At 52.7% G+C, this 24,326-nt stretch overlaps 1 protein-coding gene across 8 annotated transcripts in view; it reads right to left on the bottom strand.

The window, feature by feature from the left end:
* KAZN (kazrin, periplakin interacting protein) overlaps nt 1-24,326 on the bottom strand; it is a 1,067,116-nt gene that overhangs the window by 54,507 nt on the left and 988,283 nt on the right. For all 8 annotated transcript variants that reach the window (XR_008996900.1, XM_057499760.1, XM_036914289.2 and 5 more), the window contains 2 exons: nt 7,108-7,244; nt 138-308 (listed from right to left, as the gene is read on the bottom strand). Coding sequence is in view for 7 of the 8 variants with exons in the window: in XM_057499760.1 (XP_057355743.1) it covers nt 138-308; nt 7,108-7,244 (308 nt within the window). In the remaining variant the exon portion in view is untranslated. The remainder of the gene's footprint in view (nt 1-137; nt 309-7,107; nt 7,245-24,326) is intronic.

Genomic DNA, 24,326 nt, shown 5'->3' with positions numbered 1-24,326 from the left:
CCGCCCCCCCAGGCTGCCCTGCCCACTCCACGGCACCCCGGACGCGCGTGGGCCAGTGTGGGGGGGCCCTGTCCCCCTGCACCCCGCTGGGCTCCCAGCAGTGCCCGGGCGTGCGAGCGGGCGGGAAGGGGCCTCACCATGGCCAGCTCGGCCTCCAGCTCCTTCATCCGGTTGTCCTTGAGGTCCAGCTGCGAGCGCAGCGCGGTCGCGTGGTCTGTGGCCTCCTTGGCCTGGCGCCGCAGCTCCCACTTCTCCCGCTCCAGCAGGTCCTTCTCCTTGGCCAGGGCCTTGACGGCGTCCTCGCTCTCCTGCAGGGGGAGAGCCCGGGGTGTTAAAAAAAAGGGGTGTGGGTCTCCTCGTGGCCTGGAGATACCTAGAGGGGCCTTGACCCCAGACCGGAGGGACAGGAGGGGAGGCCACAGCATGTGGCCCGGGCTCCAGCTCTGCCGTGAGAAAGCCCTGGGTCTGAATCCCGCCTCCGCTGAACACTAGCTGGGGGACTGGAACAGAGATAAACTGTTAGTAGATGCTCAGTAAATACTTTTTCAATGAATAAATGAGCAAATGAGTGTCACGGGCAAGTTGCTCTACCTCAGTTTTCTCCATATTTAAAGTGGTGGGGGGTTAATACTACTTGTTTCAAAGAATCATTATAAAGATTAAATGACTTCATATGCAGAAATACTAACTGGAGTCTGACAAAAGTTAGGGTCAACAATGGGTTTGGGGCTTTGTTCTCTTGTTTGGTAATGTGTGTGTCACCGGAAGACAGGGACAGAGGACACACCCGCAGCCCGATTGCCTAGGTGGCCGTGGGGTCCTGCCAGCACCCCACAAGGTCACAGCCGATGATGATACAGGCTGCCCCCCCCAGCTAGCTGTTGTGTCTGAACGTGGCATGGTCCTCTGCTGTCCTCTGGCCTTAGCTGTCTGCTCCACGCAGCAGGGAAGGGCCCAGCAAAGCCAGTAACCAAGGAGCAGATGGCTTCATCTGGGCAGTGTGACCTCTGTGGGCAGAGCCAAGCGGGAACAGCAGGCGTCTTTCCCTGAGAGGAAGGGTCCCAGCAGGGGGCCCTGCCCACCCACCCGGTCCTGGACCTCCCATTCACCAAGTCAGGAGCCAAACTCCCAGTGCCCATGTGGCCCAGGACCAGAGAGAAAGGCGGCCATCCTGTCTGGCCTAACAGCCCTGTCGCCGAAGGCCTGACTTCCAGATGGCCAGAGATGAGGAGGCCAAGGGAAAACCTGGCCCTTTCTCTGGGGCTGTCACAGAGCAGTACCATGGCTTAGGTTCCAGGGAGAGCGAGTCTGGGCTGAATCCTGGTGTTGCAAGGATGGGCTGCAGTGCCTACCATGCCTCAGTTTTCTCATCTGTAACATGGGGATTACATATGAGGACCGCATGAAGTAACCATGCGGAAAGCTCAGCATGGCGCCAGGCACATGCACTTCACTCAGGTCCCTGCTCAAATGTCCTTTCTGGGTGGCCTTCCCTAACTACCCATCTAAGAGATTCACAGATGCCATCAGCAGGCACAAGCCAGCAAAAGTCTCCATATCCACGGAGCTTACACTGAAAAGCCCACTGTAGGTGCCACGAGAGCAGGGAGGTGCCACTTTAGTTCATCGGCATGCACCCGGGGCTCAGACAGCAGCCTGGCAAACAGCAGCTAATAAACACTTCATAGACGAGTGAGCACATCACGGCTGCGATGACTGATAACAGAGGCCATCCTACAACAGCTCCCTAAACTTGGGGGAGGGGAGGACAAGCTTTGTGCCACCAGCCCCCCACTTCTCAGCATAGGCTAGTGGAGGTGGTGCAGGGACAATTCCTTCCAGGCACGCTGCTGGCAGCCACAATCTGGGGTCAGGATGCTTGGGTGTGAGTCTCTGTTCCGTCCACTGCAAGCTTTGGGACACTGGCCAAGTTATTTATCCCCCTAAACCTGGAGTGCTTCATTTGTGAGACACTGACAACAAGACCACCTCCCATTGAGATGGTCAGAATGCAAGCTACAAAGCGAGAGATGGCACTGTTATAAAATCACAGGTGACGGCATGTTCTCCAGTTCTGCAAGCAAGACTCTCTCCATGCAGGAAAGCATTCCGTGGCTAGTTATTTCTCCTCCTTCCTCTCTGGAGCTGTGTTCAGGTGGGGTCAGCATAACAGGTGACAGGCATGGCCCCCTGGGTCACACCATGGACTAACTCAGCACTTTCCAGCACCCACCCGAGGGGGGGCTCCTACCGCCTGGGGGATGAGCCATCCTGGGCATCTGCCCCCCGGTGCCTAGCAGCACGCCTAGATCACGGAAGGGGCCGGGAATGCGGCATGAGAAACTGAATAACAGGGCAAGGGTTGTTCCTGAGAACTGGCTGGTGTATAAGAGGCTGCCTGCAAAACATCCTTGAATTAGGAGGAAGGTCCCCTAAGACCCCAGGATCCTTTTCGTCTCTATGTCTCCTTGCAGTCACTATCTCCACTGGTTATGGGCAAACAAGGGTTCTAGGCTGGGGGAAGGCCAGTAGGGGCTTTCACGTTCAGTCTTGGTGAGACTCTGACACCCCCTCCCTTGATCACATTCCCTGGCAGCAGGAGAGTGGGGGGCTCAGCAGCAAGTCACAGAATGTTCTGTACACACGTCACGTACAGTGCTGAGGGTTTTAGGCTCATTGTTTTATTTAAACCTCACAGCTACCCGTGAGGTGGGACTGTTTATCCCTATTTCACAGATGAGTGAACTGAGGCTAGAGAGGAAGAATAACTTCCCTCGCCAATAGTGTGGGGCCGTGGATGCCACGCTGGGAGCTGAGGTCCCTTTGGCCTGCTGGCACATGGGACTCCCAGGGAAGAAGAGGAGAGGGGGTACAGCAAGGTGGGGCTGTTGGGGGACACAGGCCTGGCCGGAAGGCGTGGCAGGAGGATGGAGGTGGCCTGTTATGAGAGTAGCCTCACTACCCAAGATCACCCTTTGTTCAATCCTCAGCCCCCTGCCTGGCTGCCTAGCTTGCTGAGACAATGTACCCCCAGCAGGATTTATGAAGAATCCCCAAATTCGTCTGCAGACTGCACCCATGTGACAGGGAATGTTCATGGGGAAGGGGGGAAGCTTTCTGGTATTCATTGCAATTCTGTGAACTTTCTAGGACCTTTTACTTCTCAGCAGCCTATGCCTGTGCTGACCCCCCTTCCCCCTGGTAGAGCAGAGCCCTGTGGTCTGGCTACCTGCTCCCAGTGAGGCCAGCTGGGTGGGCCCTTGCAAGCTGAGGGGCTGAGCCAAGTATATGGGGCACCTGAGGGTCCCATTAATCCAGTTCATGGGGACATTCATCTTGCACAAAAAAAATGTCTTTTTTTTTTTTAAGCAGTTACAAGATTTTGGAAGAGGCAGAATAAGACCTGAACTTGTGGCTTTAGTTTTCCCAAGTTAGCTCTCAATATGTGTCCTTGGGTCAGTCACCGGACCCTGCAGAGCCTCAGTCCTTCCATCTGTTAATCGGGCTTGGACCCAACAATGATTAAAGATCATCACAATGTTGCTGGAGTGACTTTTCACATAACAAGGTTTAAGGAAGTAATTTTAAAAAAATGAGTGTTTTCTGAATTCCATTTTTCTGAATGAATCTTACAGGTCTTGTGAGGCCAGCTCATATGAGTGACACTTAACGCTCAGCTGTGGCCACCTCTGCTGCCCGTGGCTGCTGCAGCTACAAGCCTTCTGATTACTTAGCAGCTTCAATGCCACCCCCAATGTTGGCTGGACGCGGGATGCCCCCAATTACCTGTGACTTTAATTAAAAAGAACAGCACAGTGCTGGGGGGAGGTGGCTCTCCATGGGAATTTTATTTTCAAGTAAGAACATAATTATCAAAACAAATTTGACACTCCACTGAAAGACAGGAGGTGTTTGCTATTAAGGCCTAGGCTGGGCACAGTGCCACTGAAAAGCCCAGCATACCATCCATAGCTCTCGAGGATGGCATGACTTCTCTGTGGCCCACTTTGGGTTGCTCTATAAACCATGAACAGTGGGAAAAATTCATTTGTTCATCTAAATATGTACTGAGCAGCATGTGGGAGCCCAGCATGGGCAAGTAGTCACTCGGTGTCTCTGGAGCTGCACTGCCTGGGTTTTTGCATCCTGTCCTCCCTTTTCGTAACTGTGGGATCCTGTGCGAGTGACTTTACCTAAGTCTCAGTTTTCACCTCTGTAAAATGGGAATATTAGGGACAATCATACTTCACAGGGTTGCTATTAAAATAGCACACATAAAGATATTAAGGCAATGCCTGCACACAGTAGGTACACAACAAATGTTTGCTATTATTAATATCGCCCTGTGTCAGCCCTGCTAAGGTGGCCTGGGAAGACGGCCATTATCATGATCATTGTCAAGGGTATAGCACAATCTTTCTGATCCTTTTAGCCTTTTATCAACACCATATTCCCTCTTTGCTTTTCTAAATCTGGATCTGTCCTCCTGCAAGTCATGTTCTCAGGGGACATGTTCTCCCACACCGGTTCCCAGATGCTTGAGACCTGGTCTTCTATAAGGTCTTGTCTGGGTTACTCTTCTGCATGGTGCTTGCTTCTCTGCTGAGACTCCCATCCTCCCAGAGGCAGGGCCCGTGACTGGCCGACTGGGGAACTTCTCTGAGTTCACCAGTGGAGCCAACACCAGGCGGAAGTAGATGGGGGGCCCCAGAAGGGTTCTGGAATCCACTGTGGGATTTCCATGATCAAATGCCTGACTCTGAATCCCCAGAGATGATGATAATGATAATAATAATGATAATAAATAACAAGTATATTTTTCGTTGCTGTCATTTCCCCATTTCAAGGATGAGGCCACACAGCTACGAGGTACAGAGATGAGACTGTCATCCAACTGTCTGTACCACCCTGCCTCCCAGACCAAGTGTGATGATTAATTCTATGTCAATTTGATGGCACGGAGCACCCATATTTTTGCTAAACATTATTTCTCGCTTTGTCTGTGAGGATGTTGCCAGATGAGATTAACATCTGAACTGGTGGCCTCAGTGGACAGCCCTGCCCAGTGTGGGTGGGCACCATCCAACCTGCTGAGGGTCTGGACAGAGAGCAGAGGAAGGGAGTGACTGCTCTCTGACAGGTGAGCCGGGATATTGGGCTTCTCCTGCCCTTCAACTAGGATCTATAATGTGCTCTCCAGGTTTTTGGACTCAGACTGGATAATACACCTGCTTTCGTGGGTCCTGAGCTTGCAGATGGTAGACTGTGGGAACCCTGGCATGCCAAGGAAGCTGATGATGTGGGGACAGGCTGTGTACAGGTCAGCCCGGGAGCCAGCACATCACGGGCAGCAGGGATGGCTGCGGTCTGGTTCTCCCGCCCCTGCCCTGGGTCCCCTCCCCTCAAACAAGGGTGACCAGGTCCCCCTGCTGGTGGGCATGAGGCCCCTCAAAGGTTCTCCCTGCCTGACGTACTGAAGGACCAGGCTCCCTTGGGACTTGCTACAGCCCCTCCAGCTGGGGAAGGAGAAAGGGGAGAGGTGGACAGAGAGAGGGACAGATAGTGCTGTAGTCAGAATATATGTCCTGCCAAAACCACATGTGGGAATCCTAACTGATGGAATTAGGAGGGGCTTTTAGGGGGAGGTGCTTAGCCAGAAGGGCGGATCCCTTGAGAATGTGATCAGTGTCCTTATAAAAGACACCCAGGAGTGCTCCCTCACCTTTTCACCACGTGAAGACACTGCAAGACGTCTGGAAGTGGACCAAGAAAGCAGGTGGCCCGCTCACTGCCACCCCCCATCTGCAACTGACAGGCCTGGGGAGGCCCCAAAGGGACCAGCCTGCCTGCTGTGGAAGGATGAGGCAGGGGAGGCTGGCCCCCGGGGTGGCTGAAGGCTGCAGGCCACAGTGAGAGGCTGCGGGCGGCCTGGCCCGGGGAGCCCTCCGGGCACTGCTTCCACCATGGACAAGGCCCGCACACCTGAGAGGTGAGGACGGACGCCGGTGAAGGCCCAGGCGGGCTGTAGGGATGAAGCATTCAAATGGAAATGCGGGCTCTGACCCCCTGGCCTCTCCACTCTGGCTCAGAGAAACGCAAGGGAACCCACTCGTGTGACCAGCCTGCTGCCACGAGCCGTTTGAAGAACTGCTCAGACCTTCCATGGCTGATGAAGGGGAATGAACCTCTCCCACCTCCACCTGATCCACAGAGTACTTGATCCTTGGTCACAGACATTGTCATATGGTGTCATGGCCCTGAAGAGCAGTTTTCGATAGTTTTTCTGCCCTGCACACCAGAGGGTTGCAACTCTTTCTCTGCAGACACAGTGACTCATTAAGGCCTGCTTGGTGGAGGGGGTCTGACTCTTTTTTCCTTGAGTTTTGGTGCCCTCTTTGGCATGCCCACACCACATATACCAGGAAATACCTTTGCGAGTCAGTCATCTGACCATAAACTCCTACTCACTCCACAGAGCCCAGTTCAGTTGTCACCTCCTCTGTGAAGCCTCCCAAGACTCTCTCCCTGTGGGCAGGATTTCCTGCTGTCTCACTGGGGCTCCCCAGCTCTCTTCACACATTTATTATGGTATTATTAATAAGATAGGAAGCTAACATTTACTGCGTGCTTACTATGCCCTCGGTGCCATGCTGGGTGCCCTGCACCATCATCTCATACAGTCTCCCCACAGCTCTACAGGGTCTGCACCGTGACTGCTGTTTTGCACATGAGGCAAAGGAGGCTCTGAGAGGTTGGGTGAGATGCCCAAGAGCACACAAACGGGGAGCCTGGAGTGGAACCCAGGCCAGCCTGGATCCGGAGCCCACACTGTCACCGGTTGGTGCAGTCACCATCCTGTACGGGCTTGTTTACCCAGGAGGCAGGGAGTTCCCCAGCTAGAGGCTGTGCCTGCTTCAGCTCAGTGCCCAGGCCCTCCTAGATGCATGGCAGGCCTCCCACGGCGGGCACGGGAGACGTCGGCAGTGTGCCTGCTTTGGCATTCAAAGGGCCAGCCCTTGTGCGGGGCCTGCAGGCAGGCGGGGAGTTGAGGGGGGTACGGGGGGTGGGGGTGTCTGCGGAGGGGGAGGGGGCGGGGCCGGCCCTGACCTTGCGGTGCTGCTCATAGTTGCGGATGAAGTCGCGGAGCTGCTCCTCGCGGCTCTCCAGCGTGGCGTACAGCTGCTGCATCTGGCTCATCAGGTCCGTCTTCTCGCCCTTCAGGCGCTTCCGGTCGGCCTTCATGGCTGGAGGACAGGGGAGCAAGTTAGTTCCCGAGACCCTCGCCGTGTGTCAGACCCCCCGATGCTGGGAAGGGTCACTGCCTCTAGCGAGAAAACAGGGGTCAGAAAGACGAAGTTTCTCTCCCAAGCTCCCATGTCACTTGGCGGCATTGTCAGGATTAGAACCCAGGCCCGCCTGTCTCCAGAGACCCTATTCTCACCTGCCTGGTTTACTGATCCAACCAGGAGGGCAGCCCCTTACTGACGTCTTTCCCAACCCTGAACTGACTAGGTCCCTGGTGTGAAAGAGCTGCAGGCTGGTGAGAACGTACCCTCGCGGCCCAGGAAGCTGGTGGAGCCCCTGATTTCCTGTTGGAATGAATCCCCACGGTCCACTGTGAGCCCACCAGAATGACTCAGCCCGGCCCCACAGTCCATCATCACCCCGTTTCCTCCCCAGGGAAAAGGATTTGATTAAAAAACACACAGCAAGATAGGATAGCAAAAGTATGAGCAACAGAAGAAAAAATAGGCAAATTGGACTCATCAAAATTTAAAACTTGTGTTTCAAAGGACAGCATCAAGAAAGTAAAAAGACAACCCAGGGAATAGGAGAAAATACCTGCCAATCATATATCTGATAAAGGCCTTACATCTAGAATATAAAGAACTCCCACAACTCAATAATAAAGATAGCCCAATTAAAAAGTGAGCAAAGGATCTGAATAGACGTTTCTCCAAGAAATGGCTAATAAGCACGTGAAAAGATGCTCGACATCATTAGTCCTCAGGGAAATGTGCATCAAAACCACAGTGAGATACCACTTCCCAAGCACCAGAATGGCCAAAATAAAAAAGGCAGACGTAAGTGTTGGCCTGAATGTGGAGAAACTGGAACTCTCAAACACTACTGATGGGAATGAATGAAATGGTGCAGCCATTGTGGAAAACGGCTTGACACTTCCTCAAAGCGATTAAACACAAAGTTGCCTATGATCCAGTAATTCCACTTCTAGGCATGTTACCCAAGAGCAATGAAAACATCCATCCACATAAAACTCATACGTAAATGTTTACAGCAGCATTAGTCATAATAGCCGAAAGGTAAAACCACCCAAATGTCCATCAAATGATGCATAAGAAAAATGTATATCCACACCATGGGCTATTATTTGGCAATAAAAAGAAATCATGCTTCATGCTACAACATGGATGAACCTTGAAAATATTACACTAAGTGAAAGAAGCCAGTCGCAAGATGCCACATACTGTATGTATGATCCCATTTATGTGACATGTCACAGTAGGGAAACCTATGGGGACAGAGGGGAGATTGGTGGCTGCCTAGGACACCTGGACATCCAACCCCGCAAACTCCTTCTGCCACTAAGCTTCCAGGTGCGTCAGGAGGATTGAGACCTTGGGCTCCTGGACCTGTGCTCAACATAAGCTGATATCCTTCTGGCCCTGAGGGGGACCCCTTCATCCTCCTGCCTTTTACCCCCCTCCCCTGGGGTGGAACAGGGCAGAGGCAGGTCAGCTGGGGCTGTGTTGTCATGGGCAGGGCGCCATGCGGAGATCCGTGGAATGGGGAACCTGGGTCTTGGGCGGCCCTTTAAATTCTAGCTTCGAGCTTCCCGGCCCCACAGCTGGACCTGTCCTCTCCAGGGCGGATTGTCGGAGCAGCAACTTTAGATCGCCAGGCTGGACTCCGGGCCTGCAGGGCTGGGACCTTAAAGGACCAGGACAGCAGAGTGCATGGAGGGGACACACCTCTCTCTCCAGTCAGGCTTGGGTGGCCCTGCCAGGCCCCCAGGGGAGGGGAGGGCTGGGCTAGTTTTGTGCCCTGTACCCTAACATGGTATGAACATTGTAGGAAAACCCAGCATGTAAAGTGGTAACCTTGGTCACAAGGAATCTTCCAAGAGCCCTAGCTCAGCTGACACTGAGGAAGCGGAAATTTCCATCTGCACTCTCTCACTCCATCCTGGTGGTGTTCCTGTGAGAGGTGAGGAGTTTTTTCTCATCCTATTTTACAGGGGAGGAAACTGAGGTCACACAGCCAGTATGTGGCAGAGCTGGGTATGAACTGGCACCTGATGCTCAGTCGAGGCGGGTTTCAGACTGATGGGTGCAAGAACAAGAGGGGGGTACTGTCCAGGGGTGTGGCTCCCGGGGGCTGCTGCCCCAGGCCGGCTTGGCCTGCAGTTTCCCAGGGGGAGCCTCCACCCTACTGGAGAGAAGCTGCAGGTCTCACGGACCCACACTCTGGAGCCACGCCTCTGCCTTTTGGAGACCAAACCTCTGGGGCTCTGATTTTAGCCCCATCTGGATGAGAACCAAACTCCAGACAGCTCTTAGCAACTGGAGGCTCCAGGCGGTGGCCTGCCCTGCCCTCCAAAGCATTCCCGGGCCTTTCTCCGCTTTTGCCAAAGGCTCTGGAGGGGGCAAGCCTTACAGTCTTGCTGGCCTCCACTACCTCCTCGCGGCTCCTTCCTTGCACTATCTGTACGTGTGCTGGAGAAGCTGGGTAACCGTTCTGCCCTTCGGTGGGGGTGTGTATTCATGATCCGTGTGTTGGTGGCCTCGGTGATGGGGCAGGGGCTATGCCTCCCCCATCTGACTGGGGCTTCCTGAGTGCAAAGGCTGGATGTCTGCCTTCAGATTAGGAGCTCCTCCCTAAAAGAGAACAAGAGCTCCCCCAAACTGTTCGATTAAGCACTTTCCATGTGTCAGGCTCCCTGCTTGCTGTTGTGAAAGGGGTGGGGATGAACAGGATATGGTCCCTAGCTTTTGGGTGGCTGACGATGTGGCAGAGGACACAAACCCATGTACATGTGGATGACACTAATCTCCATCCACCCTCCTCTTTACCAAGAGAACCCCAGTTTTGTTTGTGGCCAGTGAAAACACTCAGCTTCCCAAACTCCCTTGTAGCTAGAGGGGTATGTGTCCAGTTCTGGCCTCTAAGATGTAAGCAGAAGTCTACTGGATCCACTGTTTTCTTTGTAGTGAAAGGTCATAGTACACTGGCAGTAACTCTCGCCTTTTGTTCTTCCACTTTCTTCCTGCTGGGAACGTGGAAATGACATCCTGAGGCACAGCAGCCATTTTGCAAACATAAGGACGAAGACCCAAGCTGACAACAGGAGCAGACAGACAGACAGAAGGGGCATGGATCCTTGGGGCACCACCGGGGCTAGGACTCCTTATAGCAAGAGAAAAATAAGCCTGTTTGTGGGATCGCCCATTGTGCGCAGCCTAACGCATTCCTGGCTGACACATCCAGACGTGCCGTGGGAAATGCCAATCCACCCCCTCTGCCGTAAAAGGCTTCTCTTCACGGATCCTTCACACGAGCTCTCCTTGGGGATCTCTGCTCTGACCAGTTCCTGACGGGCTGAGGACTGAGAAACACCAAGGCTGAATCTCAGGGAATGAATGCCGAGTGGAGATGACTTAAAAATGGAAGTAAGGTACCTTCGGACCCATGGTGTGAACAAAGAAGCCGCTGTGTGTTTGCTACAGCTGTCCAGAGGCGCACACGTCTGCGACCCACTCAAGAGCGCTCGCGGGGGGCAGGACCTGGGAGCACCTTGAGGTGGGAAGGTGGGTGTGTGTCCCCATCGAGCCCGAACATTCCCAGGTATCCAGGGGCTGTGTCACCCTGTTGGAAGGGGGGCCCCTGAAGGGAGGTGCCGGCATTGCCACACCTTAAGAAAACAAGGAGGTTAGCATGATGGATCCCTGAGAATAAAATTAAACCGCAGACACAGAGCTATGAGATCACACAGTGCAACACTTCCTTCTTCCCTTCTTCCCGGGCCTGCTCTTATCTTTCCTTTAAAACCCTGTTCGGATGCTCTCCAGACATTCCTGCACGCAGGATGAGGCTGGAAGGCTCCCTGTGTGGACCAGCCTCCCAGTCAGCAGGCTTCACCCAGGCGTGTCCCTTCCAGCGGCCAGGCCACCGGAACCACTGCCATGGTGACAGGGGACGTCGTGCCCAGAGGGCCCTGTACGATCACAGAAGACCAGCCCGGCTCCTGGGAACGCGGAGACTCCGGGCTGGGAGGGAGGGGCTTGTTTTTCTAACTCAGAGGAGGATGGTTGTGCCCTGAGACTGGGTGTGACCAGGGCCCCAATCAAGGTGCTTCTCTGGGGATGCCGCTCTCTTCAAGCTTCTGAGGTGGGTCTTTCCGTGGCAGCCCCTCCTTCCCTCCCCAGCTGAGGATGCCACAACCCCCAGCTCAGATGTGGGGCCCAGGGGAGCAGAGTCAGCCCCAGTTTAACTGTGGCAAGTGCACATCTTGTCAGGTGGGGACCAGACAGAGAGAAGGGTCTCTGCAGTCACCCCTCTGCTCCCGCCTCGGGCAAAGCACACCCTCACCTCCCATGCCCAGGTGGAGGGGGGCTGCAGCCAACATGTGATGAGAACGGGACAGGCTACTTGTTGGCTTCTGAGCTCCTGGAGGCAGTGGGCCTGGAAAGTAAGGGATTTTATGGGGGCACTTTTGAGCTTGCGGGGGTTTCTCCTTACCCAATGAGGCAGTGCACAGAGTGAGAACCTCACCAGGGAGTGAGGACCAGGCTCTCAGCTTTCCCCTCTCTGAGACTCAGTTTCCCCCTAGGATGAGCATGCTTGAGTCTGAGAGATTCCTTTGGCTTCTGAGGTCCTAAGAGACTTTGCCTCAACCACTACCTCACACACGTCCAAGGCTTTGGCCGACACCACACGGCGGGGCAGGATGCGCATCAGTCTGGGGTCAGAGGACCTGGCTTCTGCCCCTGGCTCTGAGAACCTTGAGCAGTCTCTCATCCTTAACCTCTCTGAGCCTTGATTTCCTAGATGTTCAAACACTTCCCATGTGCCAGGCACAGCTCTCAGCCCCTTACAGGTCACTTAACTCCCAGGACCACCTTAAGAAGTCATTCCACGTCATAGATGAGGAAGTGGGCATGCAGGGAGATGAGGAACCTGGCCAAGCAGTGAATGGCAGCACCCTCCTACCCCACTGCTCTGCACCCACAAATTCTCCAGCCCCCAACCAACCCCGCCCAACCTCAGTTGGCCTCCTTGACAACTCGGGAACTTGTGCTGGGGGTGGGGCTGCATCTGCCTTACGGAGGAGGAAACTGAGGCTCAAATGAGTAGACCCTGGACTGGCAACCCTGACTTCTGACCTTGAACCCCTCACACTCCTTCATCAACATCGCTGTGAACAGCAGGACCTGCATTGATCCACAAAACCAGTGGATGATACAAAAATTCCCATTAGTTCCTCCTGCTACAAGATGCTGTTTCTGCAGCTGGCTTACGGTCCCAAGGGGCCTTTCTGAGGTTTCCATTAAAGGCTGTTTGACATTCTTGTGCATGCCCCATGACTGCTGGAAGGAGTGTGCATGTGTGTGTGTGTGTGTGTGCGTGCACACGTGCATGTAAGTCAGCAGCTCTTAAGGAATCTTCCACTACACACCCCCTACTGCCTACAGAATCCTCAGTCAGCCCAAGACAGTCTCATTCCACACGGTCGGGTTTCCCATTAGTCTGAGCTCAAAAGACTGTGGGCTTGGTTCTTGATGGTCCAAGGCCAAGAGACTTTCTAAACATTTCCAGCCTGGTGGACCCCCGAACAGCCAAGGGCTCAGAGTTGGGGAGGGGTGGTGGTGGGCGGGGTCAGGCAGAGCTCAGTCTGTGTAGGATAATCCCAGCCACTGCCAGCAGGGGGCTCTCTTTCCTTTGCACTCCACATTTCCCACCGGTGGAGCCTTCAGCTTCTACAAATTCTGGGGAAGGAGGGGTGGGCAGGTGGGAGGCAGAAAGGCCTGGCAAACCATTCTGCATAAATACCTACCAAACTGTTCTTCCAGCTCAACTTCCCTTTACAGATGGATGAACTGAGGCCCAGAGAGGGAAAGAGACTATCCTCTATCATATAGTGAATCAGCCTTACCAGGTCTCCTGACTCTTAGGCTAACAGTTGGGTTAAAAGCATCGGCTTTGGAGTCTGCCTATCAAAGTTTAATTAAGCCTCAGTTTCCTCATCTTTAGAATGGGGACTGAAAGCATAATCATTTCTGCCCTACACAGAATAGACTGCCATATACTGAAGAAACTGGCAGGTGCAGACATCAGCATTTTGGGAGAAAAGAAACTCAGAGAGACCCAGCTTCAAATACACAGAAACCTGGATTCAGTCTGGCTTTTACCCCTTAACCGGCTGGAGGGTATCTGCATGGAGATACATGGAGACGTCGCATGTAGCTTCTCTGAGCACTTTTCTCAGCTGTTAAGCTGAGGATGATAACTTCTACCTTACAAGGCTCTCTTTAACGTTCCCCAGCACCTGAGTACAACAGGTGCTTATTAAATGGTTCTTTTCCTGTCTTCCAATTCCCGGTGGCCCCAGGAGATACAGGTTGACTTAACCAACTGGCTGGATTCTTAGAAAAGGTTGTGGAGAAGAGGCCAGGGTAGGGAAAAGGGACACAGGCCAGGGGAGCAAGTGAGTGAAAGGCCCACAGACTTTCAGCGCTGGTACAGGCATACACTGGTTTATTCCAGATTTTCCTATTTGAAAGCCGAGTTCAAAACAGGTTAGAGTTCAACCTGCTTTGCTGAGGCTAAGTCGGGGGGTGCTCAGCTGAGAAAGTAAAACCAACCAGCCATTTGGAAAATTGGCAGCCACCAGTGGCAGCTGAGGAAACTACCCACTGAGGCAGGCCTGGCCAGACATGGGTGGTCTGGGGTCTGACCTGGGGCAGCTCTGCTCCTCATGAATGGAAACCCCCTGTTCCTTTTCACTGCCAGTGTTCTGAGTGGCTACCATGGCAAGTGAGTGGCAGAATTGGCACTTGACCCCAGTGCTTGGATGTTCAGGTCCATGATCGTTTCAGAATCCCAGTGGCTCCTCTCTCCACACACAGTCTAGAAAGTTAGGTAACATGACCTTTCCAACCTCCTGCCTGGAGTAAGAAAGGCAAATATCTGAATACAGGTTCTAATTTTCTAATCCTGTGGTTGTGCAGACATGACTAATCAACCAGGATCTACAGGAACCTGGGTTGATTGGGGATGTCTGCTGTGGCACGGGAGGGAAATTCAGACTTGCCAGCTCTGCCTCAGTTAGGGAGGCAGATCCATCATTGATTGATCAGAGTTGGCATGTTTGAGAATGGCCTTGTCTGGGTCAATGCTGTGCCAATTACTGCTGCACTCCATGGAACTAAGGTCAACTCCATTTAACCAAAAGAGCAAGAAACAATTCACTCAACTGGCGGAAAACCAGTCCATTCACACTGATGGTATGGTGGCAAATATACTTCAACCTGCATGCCTAAATGTGAGGGAGCTGACTTACTTTCCTCAGTTGGGTCAAAGGTGAATGAAGGATTACTGCGTTTATTTACATATTTTTACGTCCACCCCTCACTAGCAATAAGCTCCTTGGGGACAGGGACCTTCCCTGCCTTGCCCACTACTGTATCCCCAGCATCTAGAACAGTGCCTGGCACACAGGGCTAAGTAAATACTGACACCCTGACTCTTAAATGAATGACAAGGAGGACAGCCCAGAGAAGAGTGGGGGCCTGCTCCATGGCCCTCACCAAGCAGCGCCCAGTATTTCCTGAGTCCTGGGGGCAGAGAGAGCTCTGCTTTCCTTTGCCTGTCTCCCCTTGCCTCCAGGGGTGGGACAGGGCAGGCTAATTCCCTTGTGCCCCCTGACAGAACCACAAACCTTAGCATTCTGAGCTGGTTGCAAAATGGCTGTGGTTCTCGTCAGAATGCTTGGGGTTCTGCGGACTGTGTCCACGACCATGTCACAAGGCTCCTGCTATGTCCCAGGCAGGACTCAAGGAGACTCAGTGGACCAAAGCTTCCACTGACCCAGGGCACCAGTAGAATATTAAGGTGCTCAGGGCAGGGGAGGAGCCCAGAGACTGTGTCCCCACCACAGGTGAGCTCCGGTGTCTGGAGCGAGGTGACCTGGTTTCCCGTGGGGCTCCCCTGCCATCAGCCAATCCCATGGTTGTTGAGGCTGCCATGTGAGGACGGGCCAAGAGGCCTGCTTTTCATTACAAGAGCTCCCTTGGACTGGCTGAGTCCCCTGCACCTGGCACGTGCCTTCCACTGGATTCTTCCTGGCGTCCATGAACATGCAGTTCTCCCCCACATCTTGAACAGACACCCAGTGTTCAAATCCCTTTCCTTCTCCAACTCTCATTCCATTTCTTTTATTACTTTTGGAGCAAAAAGTGTTTAAAAGGACTGAGCACCCTCATGCCTCCGTGCCCCCTCCTAGCCTCTCTGGCACCCCTGACCTCACCCCCTGCTCTCCTCCAGGTCACGGGTCAGCACACCTGCTGTGCACCCAGGCGTCTGTCTCCCGCGCTGTTGGCACAGGTGATACTTTCTACACTTGCCCTCCGGCCCCACTCCCAGCTCCTCGGCCTCCGGCTGCTCTGTCGTGGTCTCTGCTGACCCCTCCTCACTCCTGAGCTCCAGGCATTGGCAGCCTCGGCCGTTCTTTCCCACCATTTCCTGGCTGGACTCCTCCAGTTTCCCAGCTTTAAACCCAGCCACATGCTGATGCCTCCCGGCTGCCGTCTCCAGCGACCTCACCCCTCAACTCCACACCCAGAGCCAAGGGCGCCCCCCCATTGAGAGTCTAATGGCACACCCCCAACTCAACATGTCGGAGCGAGCCTCCAGCCAGCCCCCCACAACCTGCTCCTCTTGGTTTCTCCAAACTCACTTCATGGAGACCTCAGGCTTGCAGTTCCTCTGGCCCCAAACTCCAGAATCTTCCTCGATTCTACTTCTCACATGCACGGCACCTAGTTCATCACAAGTCAGGTCAACTCTACCTTCAACGTGCTACCAGAATCCTGCCACTTCTTAACCAGCCCCTGGCTGCATCACTGCTAAACCCCCCTTTGGTCTGTGGCAAATCAGGCGGATTGGTCCCCTTAAAATGCAAGTGAGATCACATCACTTCTCTGTTCCTCTCCAGCAGCTCCTGTCTCCCTCAAGGGTGAGCCCAGAGAGTCCTTGGAACAGTCCACAGGGGCCACGTGATTGGTCATGCCCCTGCCCCCATACTTCTGACCTCCCTGACCACCGTCCCCCACCTGTCCACGTGCCCACATCCCTCTGCTGCCACCGGCTCCTGTGCTGTTCCTGGCTCAGCCTCCTATCCACGGGGCCCCCCTCTCTCCCTCCTCTAGGTCTTTGCTCAAATGTCTCTTTGCAAAGCCTTCTCTGGACACGCCCCTCTCTTCCCTCTGTGTTTTTCTGCCTTGAACTTGCTACCATGCCACCCCATGTATTCTGTGTTCATTGAGGGGAACGGTCATTCAAGTGCTTCTGCCTTTCTGCAGAGGGCTCCCTGCCTTCTCCCCTCATCAGCATTCAACGAAGCTTCTTTCTGTGTTTCCAAGCTGCCAGCCTGCCCAGCCCCACACGCATCTGTACCAGCTGCTGAGAAACCAGACTGACAGCTCAGGGCCCCCCAGCCTAGCCTCGAAGCCTCCTGAAGGCCTGGGCCTCATCTAGCAGTATTTCCAGAGCCAGCACATTAGACATGGCCCATGCAGAGGAAGAAAGTGGGAGATGGGTGTCTTGGGGGCTTGAATAGGGCGGGGAAGGTACTGTGGCCGCAACTGGCAAATGTCACACTGCCCCTTTCCCTGATTCTCCAGCTTAGGGGCTCAAGAGGGGACCACTCTACCCAGGGTGGAACATGCACCTGGCCAGAGGGCCCATCAGAGAGGAAGTGCAGGTGGGACCTAGAATGCACACCCCACCTAGAGGGGGCAGCTGTTCTAGAACCAAATGGGGCCCAGCACTGCCACACCTCCTGACTTTTCCAGAGAATTCCAAACGCTAGTAATTTCTGTATGTTAAAGGTCCCTTTACTTTTCAATATTAGGAATTAATAATGATAGCCAACCATGTCTGTGGGCCTCGGGCAGCTGCTGGACTGCTGATCGAGCAGGTGTCTGCAGAAGATGGAGCACTGGAGGGGTCTGGGCCCACCCACGGCTGAGGGCCCTGCTCGGCAGACAAAGCTGGGGTTAGAGCCTGGCTCCTCTGTTCACTAGCTGTGTGACCTTGGGTAAGTTCCTTAACCTCTCTGTGCCTTTCCCCACAGACATAAAGCGGAGATAACAGTTTCTACCTTATTCTACCGTGGTCAGCAATAGCTCTGACCAGACCAATGATTGCTTGGCTCTGCATTTACCGTTCTAAGCGGCAGCCTAACTGCGGAGCTGTCCCGGAGGGGGCTGGGCAGTCTTGAGAGGGAACCAGCACCCCGCCGGGGAGGCTCCGAGACCACCGGGTGACACCGCCTTGGAGCCTGGGCAGGGCGGTGATGGGAGGACGGGCGCCGCCGGGAGAGTCTGCCTCAAGCACAGACGCAGGAAAAGACGGGGAAGCAGAGGCCAACCAGCCAGTGGGAGATTAGGCCCCTGCAGGCCCAGTATAATAAGGTGCCCCAGGGGCAGGGGGCCTTCTGCAGGCCGGTCACCGTCCTAACTGGGGGTGGGGCACACTGTGCCTGCCCCCTCCTCAGCTCTGGAATTGCTCTGAGCTCACCTGGAAGCCCGGACAGTGGCGGGCCCAGGGAGCCAGGGCCCCACTTCCTGCTGAGGGAAATGGGAGGCGGGGGCGGGCAGGGGGTGGTGGTTGTTTTCCAGCCTCTGAAGGCAAGTCCAGGAAAAGTCCTCCTTCCTCCGAATCATCACTAAAAATAGTGGCAGGGGCTGGGCCCGGAACACTGACATTCTCTAGACTCAGGGAGGATGGAGATTTCTGGAACACAGCATCAGCCACCGGCCTCACACCCCACACAATGAGGCCTATTTTTAAAGGTTCGTGTTGGAGTGTGAGGTCATCCTCAGGCAAGATCATGGTGCTGGCTTGGCGTGTGGTGGTGCAGAGTGGTCGGCAGATGGGGAGGCAACACACCAGGGTGTGAGCCAGTGTGCTGTGTGGCCTGGGGACTCACACGCCCTCTCTGGGCTTCGGCGTCATACTCTCAAGATAGTCCATCAGGCCCTCTGGAACCTCCCGGAAGCTGCCCTGGGCACCCAGTGGTTTGGGGACTGGTCTCTCCAAGCTCTCTCTCCAACAGAGACCCAGCAGGGCTGTTGAAGGTTAGATGGGGGTGGTAAACTGGCAGCTAGGGTGGCCTCTTCCTAGGCAAGTTCAGAAGGAGAGTGGCTGCAGGCTTCTCAAGAACGCGGTCCCTGGAGCCAGGCTATCTGGGTTCCAACTCGGCTTGGCCTCTCTTTAGAGCCAGGCCTCACGAGAGGCGTGACCTGGAGCAAGTCTTATCATCCCAGTTCTTCACATCTGTACAGAGGGACACGAATAGTTCCCACCTCCGCATATGTTTGACAAGCACCGGGCTCACCAAAGGACCTGCGCTGGAAGGTTCACACCGGCAGCATCTGTGAAAGCTCCTTCAGCAGAAACTACGGGATTGCCTTCAGCAGAGGGGCCGCACACACTGTGATCCATGCCCGCAGTGGGCGACTCAATGTAATGAGAGCAAGTGACTTGCAATAACCACACACAGCACGGATGACCCCACAGACGAAATGTCGGGCCGAGGAAGCCCTATACGAAAAAGGCAAAATGAATTGTCGCAGCAGGATGCCAGGATGAGACGATCCCATGGAGGGACAGTGACAGGAAGGGGACACGGGAGAGCTTTTGGGAAGCTAATGATGTTCTACTTCTTGGTCTGGGTGCTGGGGTCATCCAGGTGTGTTCGGTCTGTGACAATTCACCAAGCTGCACACTTGAGATCTGCACTTCTCTGTATGGATGTTACACTTTGGTGAAAAGCTTCAAAACCAGCATCTGCCTCATAAGGCTGGTGTTACATATGCCACATGCCCAGACTGGTGCCTAACACGGGGGGAGTGCTCAGTGAATATCAGCTTATCATCTGGGGGAAGGTGGCCCCCGTGCCACCAGGGGACACCCCATGAGATGCGCACCTCCAGCGGTGGGCAAGGGGAGCAGCTGCCTCACTGGGAACCCTGCCAGGCAGAGGTGGCACCTTCCACGTGGGACCATGGGGAGAGTTAAGGGCGATGACCCCCAGGAAGGTGCCCAGGCAGTGCTTATGTGACAGAAGTCAGCATGGGCTCCCCAGGCCTGAGGATGGTCACAACAGGAGCAGTGGTTACCCTTTACCGTGCTCACTGTGGGTCAGGTACTGTCCTATGCATGTACGTTCTCACTCACGTTCCCTCCATAGCAATCCTGTGAGGTGGGTACTGTCGAGGATCCCCAGCTTACAAATGAGGAAATGGAGGCAAAGACGGGTTTGGCTGAAGCAGCCGGTGAGTGGCAGAGGCAGTGTCCAATCCCGGTGCCCGGGCTCGGGCTCTTCAGCTCTGCAGGTGGGTAGTGCTCGGGGCAGCACGGCCGGGGTGGATGCAGCCCTGGCTGTGGGAGGAGTGGAGCCTTCCTGCAAGTCCCAGGCCTCAGAGCCCCCTGGGGGGCCTGCTGGGTCACCTCACGGACCCAGGACAGAGGCTGGGAAAACACGGGTCACGGTGCAGTGGCGCTCCCAGCAGGACATGGAGGCTCTGGGTTTGCTCTGCCTCCCACTGGCCGTGTGCCTCTAGGAAGACCCAGTGTTCTCCTCTGCGGAATGGGCACATAAAAACCCGACACACTGAGATGTACCTGAAGATGAGATTTACAGTTCACAGAGGGCTTCAAAGGTGTGAAGACAGCTGTTACTATGGGGGGACAATGAGAGGGGCTGCAGGTGCCCACCTGCACAGTCTGGGCAGCTACATCTGGTTATTTTTGGCATAAAGTGTTCGTCAGCCACCATGGCCACAGATCTGAGCCACATTTTCCTATTAGCTTCCTCAGCCACAAAACTCACATTCTGAGCTTCATTCATCTGACTCCTGGGAGACCCTCGGTAACTGCTTCCTGAGTTGGCAGAGGAAGAAAGGGGTGTGTTTTTATTGGTTCCCTGAAGACATAGACTCATTCACGATGACTTTTCATTTTTGTTATTGTGTCTCTGATTGCCCCCTCTTCTAGGAGGATGGTGACTGCAGCTAACAGAGGTGTGGCAAAGGAACCGATTTCCTCATCTTCTCCAACTGTTGGCCCTGCTTCTGCAGTGCAGCCAGAAACTGGAGACCCCGGCCACCACCATCTCCTGGCAACTGGCAGGTTCCTGCTACCATCCTGTCCAGGGCCTGAGCTGCCTGACACCGCCCCTTTAATTGGTGTGGTGCACGAGTTTTATGGCAAGTCTGGAAGTCTACTATAATTAAGATTTCTATAAAATATTTAGACCGCCATGCCCAGATATATTAATGATTACACATTTAAGTGTTAATGAGTGTAATTAGATGAAAGACTAGCCAAGCTTGTAACTAAATATACATTCAGGACTGATAAGCTTTCGTACTGTAAAATTACATGTGTGAGGAGACATACACACTTATGCTTCTCAGATGGACTTTGATTTGTCTTAACTGAAAAAAAGCTCAGAGTTGCCCAGAAGAGGGAGGAAGAGGGATTTAGGAGGCTGGGGAAAGGCAGGAGGTCAGAGGAGAGGATGCTAAGGACAGCATAGGGTCCTTGGAAATTGTGAAGGTCAAGTGAGTTAGTATAGTTCACTCTTGAACAACAGGTTTGAACTTCGTCCACTTATTAGAGTTTTTTCAAAAATTATATTGTAAAATTTTTTTGGAGATTTGCAACAATTTGAGAAAACATTTTCTTTTCTCTAGCTTACTTTATTGTAAGAATGCGGTATATAATACATATAACATACAAAGTATGTGTTAATTGACTGCTTATGTTATTGGTAAGGCTTCCAGTTAACAGTAGGATATCAGCAGTTAAGTTTTTGGGGACTTAAAAGTTTACACAGGTTTTCAACAAATAATCCTAAAATTCATGTGGAACCACAGAAGACCTTGAATAGCCAAAGCACATATAAAAAAGAAGAACAAAGCTGGGGGGAATGTGCTCCCTGATGTCAAGCTATACTACAAAGCTACAGTAATCAGAACAGTATGGTACTGGCAGAAGACCAGATGATAGATCATTGGAACAGAATAGAGGGCCCAGATTTAAACCCACACATATATGGTAAAGGAACCATGAATATACAGTGCCAAGAAGACAGTCTCTTCCATAACTGGTGTTGGGAAAGCTGGACAGCTACATGTAAGAGAATGAAACTGAATTGCTGTTTAACTCCATACAGAAAAGTATACTCGAAATGGATCAGACCTGAATGTAAGACATGAAACCATAGAACTCTTAGAAGAAAACATAGGCAAAAATCTCTTGAATATAAGCATGAGCAATTTTTTCCTGGACACATCTCCTCAGGCAAGGGAAACAAAATAAAAAATGAACAAGTGGGAGTATACCAAACTGAAAAGCTTCTATAAACAAAGGATAACATCAGCAGAACAAAAAGGCAACCTACAGTATGGGAAAATACATTCGTAAGTGATTTATCCAATAAGGGGGTTAACATCCAAAATATATAAAGAACCCATATACCTCAACACCAAAAAACCAAATAACCTGATTAAAAAATCGGTGGAGGGGGGGACTTGATAATAGGGGGAGTCTAGTAACCATAATATTGTTCATGTAATTGTACATTAATAATAGCAAAATAAAAATAAATAAATAAAAAGAACACTGTTAAAACGAAAAAAAAAAAAAATGGGTGGAGGACCTGAACAGACACTTCTCCAAAGAAGAAATACAGATGGCCAACAGGCACATGAAAAGATGCTCCACATCACTAAGAATTGGGAAATGCAAGTCAAAACTACAATGAGATATCACCTCACACCAGTTAGAATGGTCACTATCCAAAAGACAGGAAATAAGTGTTGGCGAGGATGTGGAGAAATAGGAACCCTCCTACACTCTTAGTGGGAATGTGAATTGGTATAGCCACTGTGCAAAGCAGTATGGAGGTTCCTCAAAAAACTAAAAATATAAATACCATATGACTAAGGAACTCTACTTCTAGGAATTTACCCTAGAACTCTACTTCTAGGAAAACAAAATCCCTGATTGGAAAAGGTACATGCACCCTATGTTTAATGCTGCATTATTTACAAAAGCCAAGATATGGAAGCAACCAAAGTATTCATCAATAGACAAATGGTAAAGAAGATGTGGTACTATACACAGTGGAATATTATTCAGCCATAAAAAGAAATCCTGCTATTTGCAACAACATGGATGGACCTGGAGGGTATTATGCTGAGTGAAATAAGCCAGGAAGAGAAAGACAAATGCCATATGATTTCACTTACTTGTGGAATCTAAAAACAAAATAAAACAAAGTGAACAAAGTAGCAGTAGACTCTTAAGACACTGAGAAGTGACTGGTGGTTACGTGGGGGAGGGGAGGGGTTGGGGTGGGTGAGTCAAGAGGGGGAGGGGGATAAAAGGGTGCAAAAATTCTCGATCATAATATAAGTTGGTCATGAGGATAGTAGCACAGCATGGAGAATACAGCCAGCGATTCTGTAACAGCTTCCTATGTGGACCCTAACTGCACCAGAGGGATGAGGGCTTAATGATATGGGTAACTGCTGAACCACTGTGTTGTATATCTGAAATCAATATAAGATTGTATATCAAAGATACTTCAGTAAAAAAGAAATCATACATGGATTTTTGACTGTATGGTGGGTAGGCACCCCAACCCTTGCATTGTTCAAGGGCCAATTGTCTTTGTAAAAATTTGCACACCTCCATGCATGGAGAACTCACTACTCTTAGGAGCAGTGAGGGCCACGTGGAGCAGGCCTTGTGCAGGGATTTCTCGGAAGGGTAGTGGGATGCCACCTGTGTTCATTCCCTGGGGCTGCCAGAACAAGTCACCACAAACGAGGTGGCCCAAAACGACAGAAACGTATTCTCTTGCAGTTCTGGAGGCCAGAAGCTTGTAACTGGGGCATGGCAAGGCTGTGCGCCCTCTGGAGACTCCAGGGAAGAATCCTTCCTCGCCTCATCCAGTTCCTGGTGGCTTGTGGATGCAGCGCTCCAGTCTCTCCCTCTGCCTGCCCCTGGCCTTCTCGCCGCGTCTCTTCTCTTCCAGACACCGGTCCAGGATGATCTCAGCAGAGATCCTTCCCTTGACTAGCAAAGACCCTTTTTCCAGGTAAGGTCTCAGGCACAGGCTTGGACTCACCTTCTGGGGGGGCCCCCCCCAGTGCCACCCCCGTGAAGGGTTTTGAGGAAGGGCAACCTGCCTGGGGTCCTTCTGCCTCCTTGTGGAGACCGCAGTGGGGACAAGTAGACCCAATGTGACCAGGGAGGCCAGGCAGGAAAGGATGGCGATGTGGGGCAGGGTGGCAGCACTGGGCACAGAGAGGTAGATAAACCTGAGATACACGGAAGAGAGCCCTGTGCCTTCCGGAGGGGAAATGGTCACCAGGAAACCCCTACAATACAGAAGGGTCAGTGGGGCAGACACGGCAAGGTGTGCCCGGTCCTGCTCAGGGCCCACACCTGCCTGCTCCCGTGGTTGGTCTGCTTCGCAGTTGCCCCAGGGAGGAGGGGTGGAAGCTCCAGGTCACTGCAGCTCAGGCACAGCAGCTCTCAGAGCGCCACCTCACACCCCACTCTCCGAGGAAGAGCGGGTTCTAGGCACACAAAACACTGGGAAGCCACATTTCTCCTTGACAAGTGATTCACTGGCACTGTGGGCTGTACATCAGTCTCTTATGAGTTTGACTCATATGAGTCTCTCATGAGAAATCTGGGCACTGAAGAGCAGAATGTAGGACTGTAGCAAGGAAATGCCACCCACTACTCAGCCATCACAGCCCATCTGATTCATGTAAATATGAAAAAAAATTAACATGCACATAGTGCTCACTGTGTGTCAGCAGTATTCTAAATATTTAGTGTATTATTAATCCTTACAGTAACCCTGCAAAAAAGGTGCTGTCATGATTAGCTATTATTACTCCTATTTTATAGATGAGAAAACTGATTGAGAGAGAGGTTAAATCATGCAGCCAAGGTCCCACCCTAAAAAAGCACCAGCCTTCAGAGGCTTATTGCTC

The sequence above is a fragment of the Manis pentadactyla genome, chromosome 4 (genome assembly GCF_030020395.1).
Source record: "Manis pentadactyla isolate mManPen7 chromosome 4, mManPen7.hap1, whole genome shotgun sequence".
Taxonomy (NCBI): domain Eukaryota; kingdom Metazoa; phylum Chordata; class Mammalia; order Pholidota; family Manidae; genus Manis; species Manis pentadactyla.
This window is presented reverse-complemented; position numbering and strand designations above follow the sequence as displayed.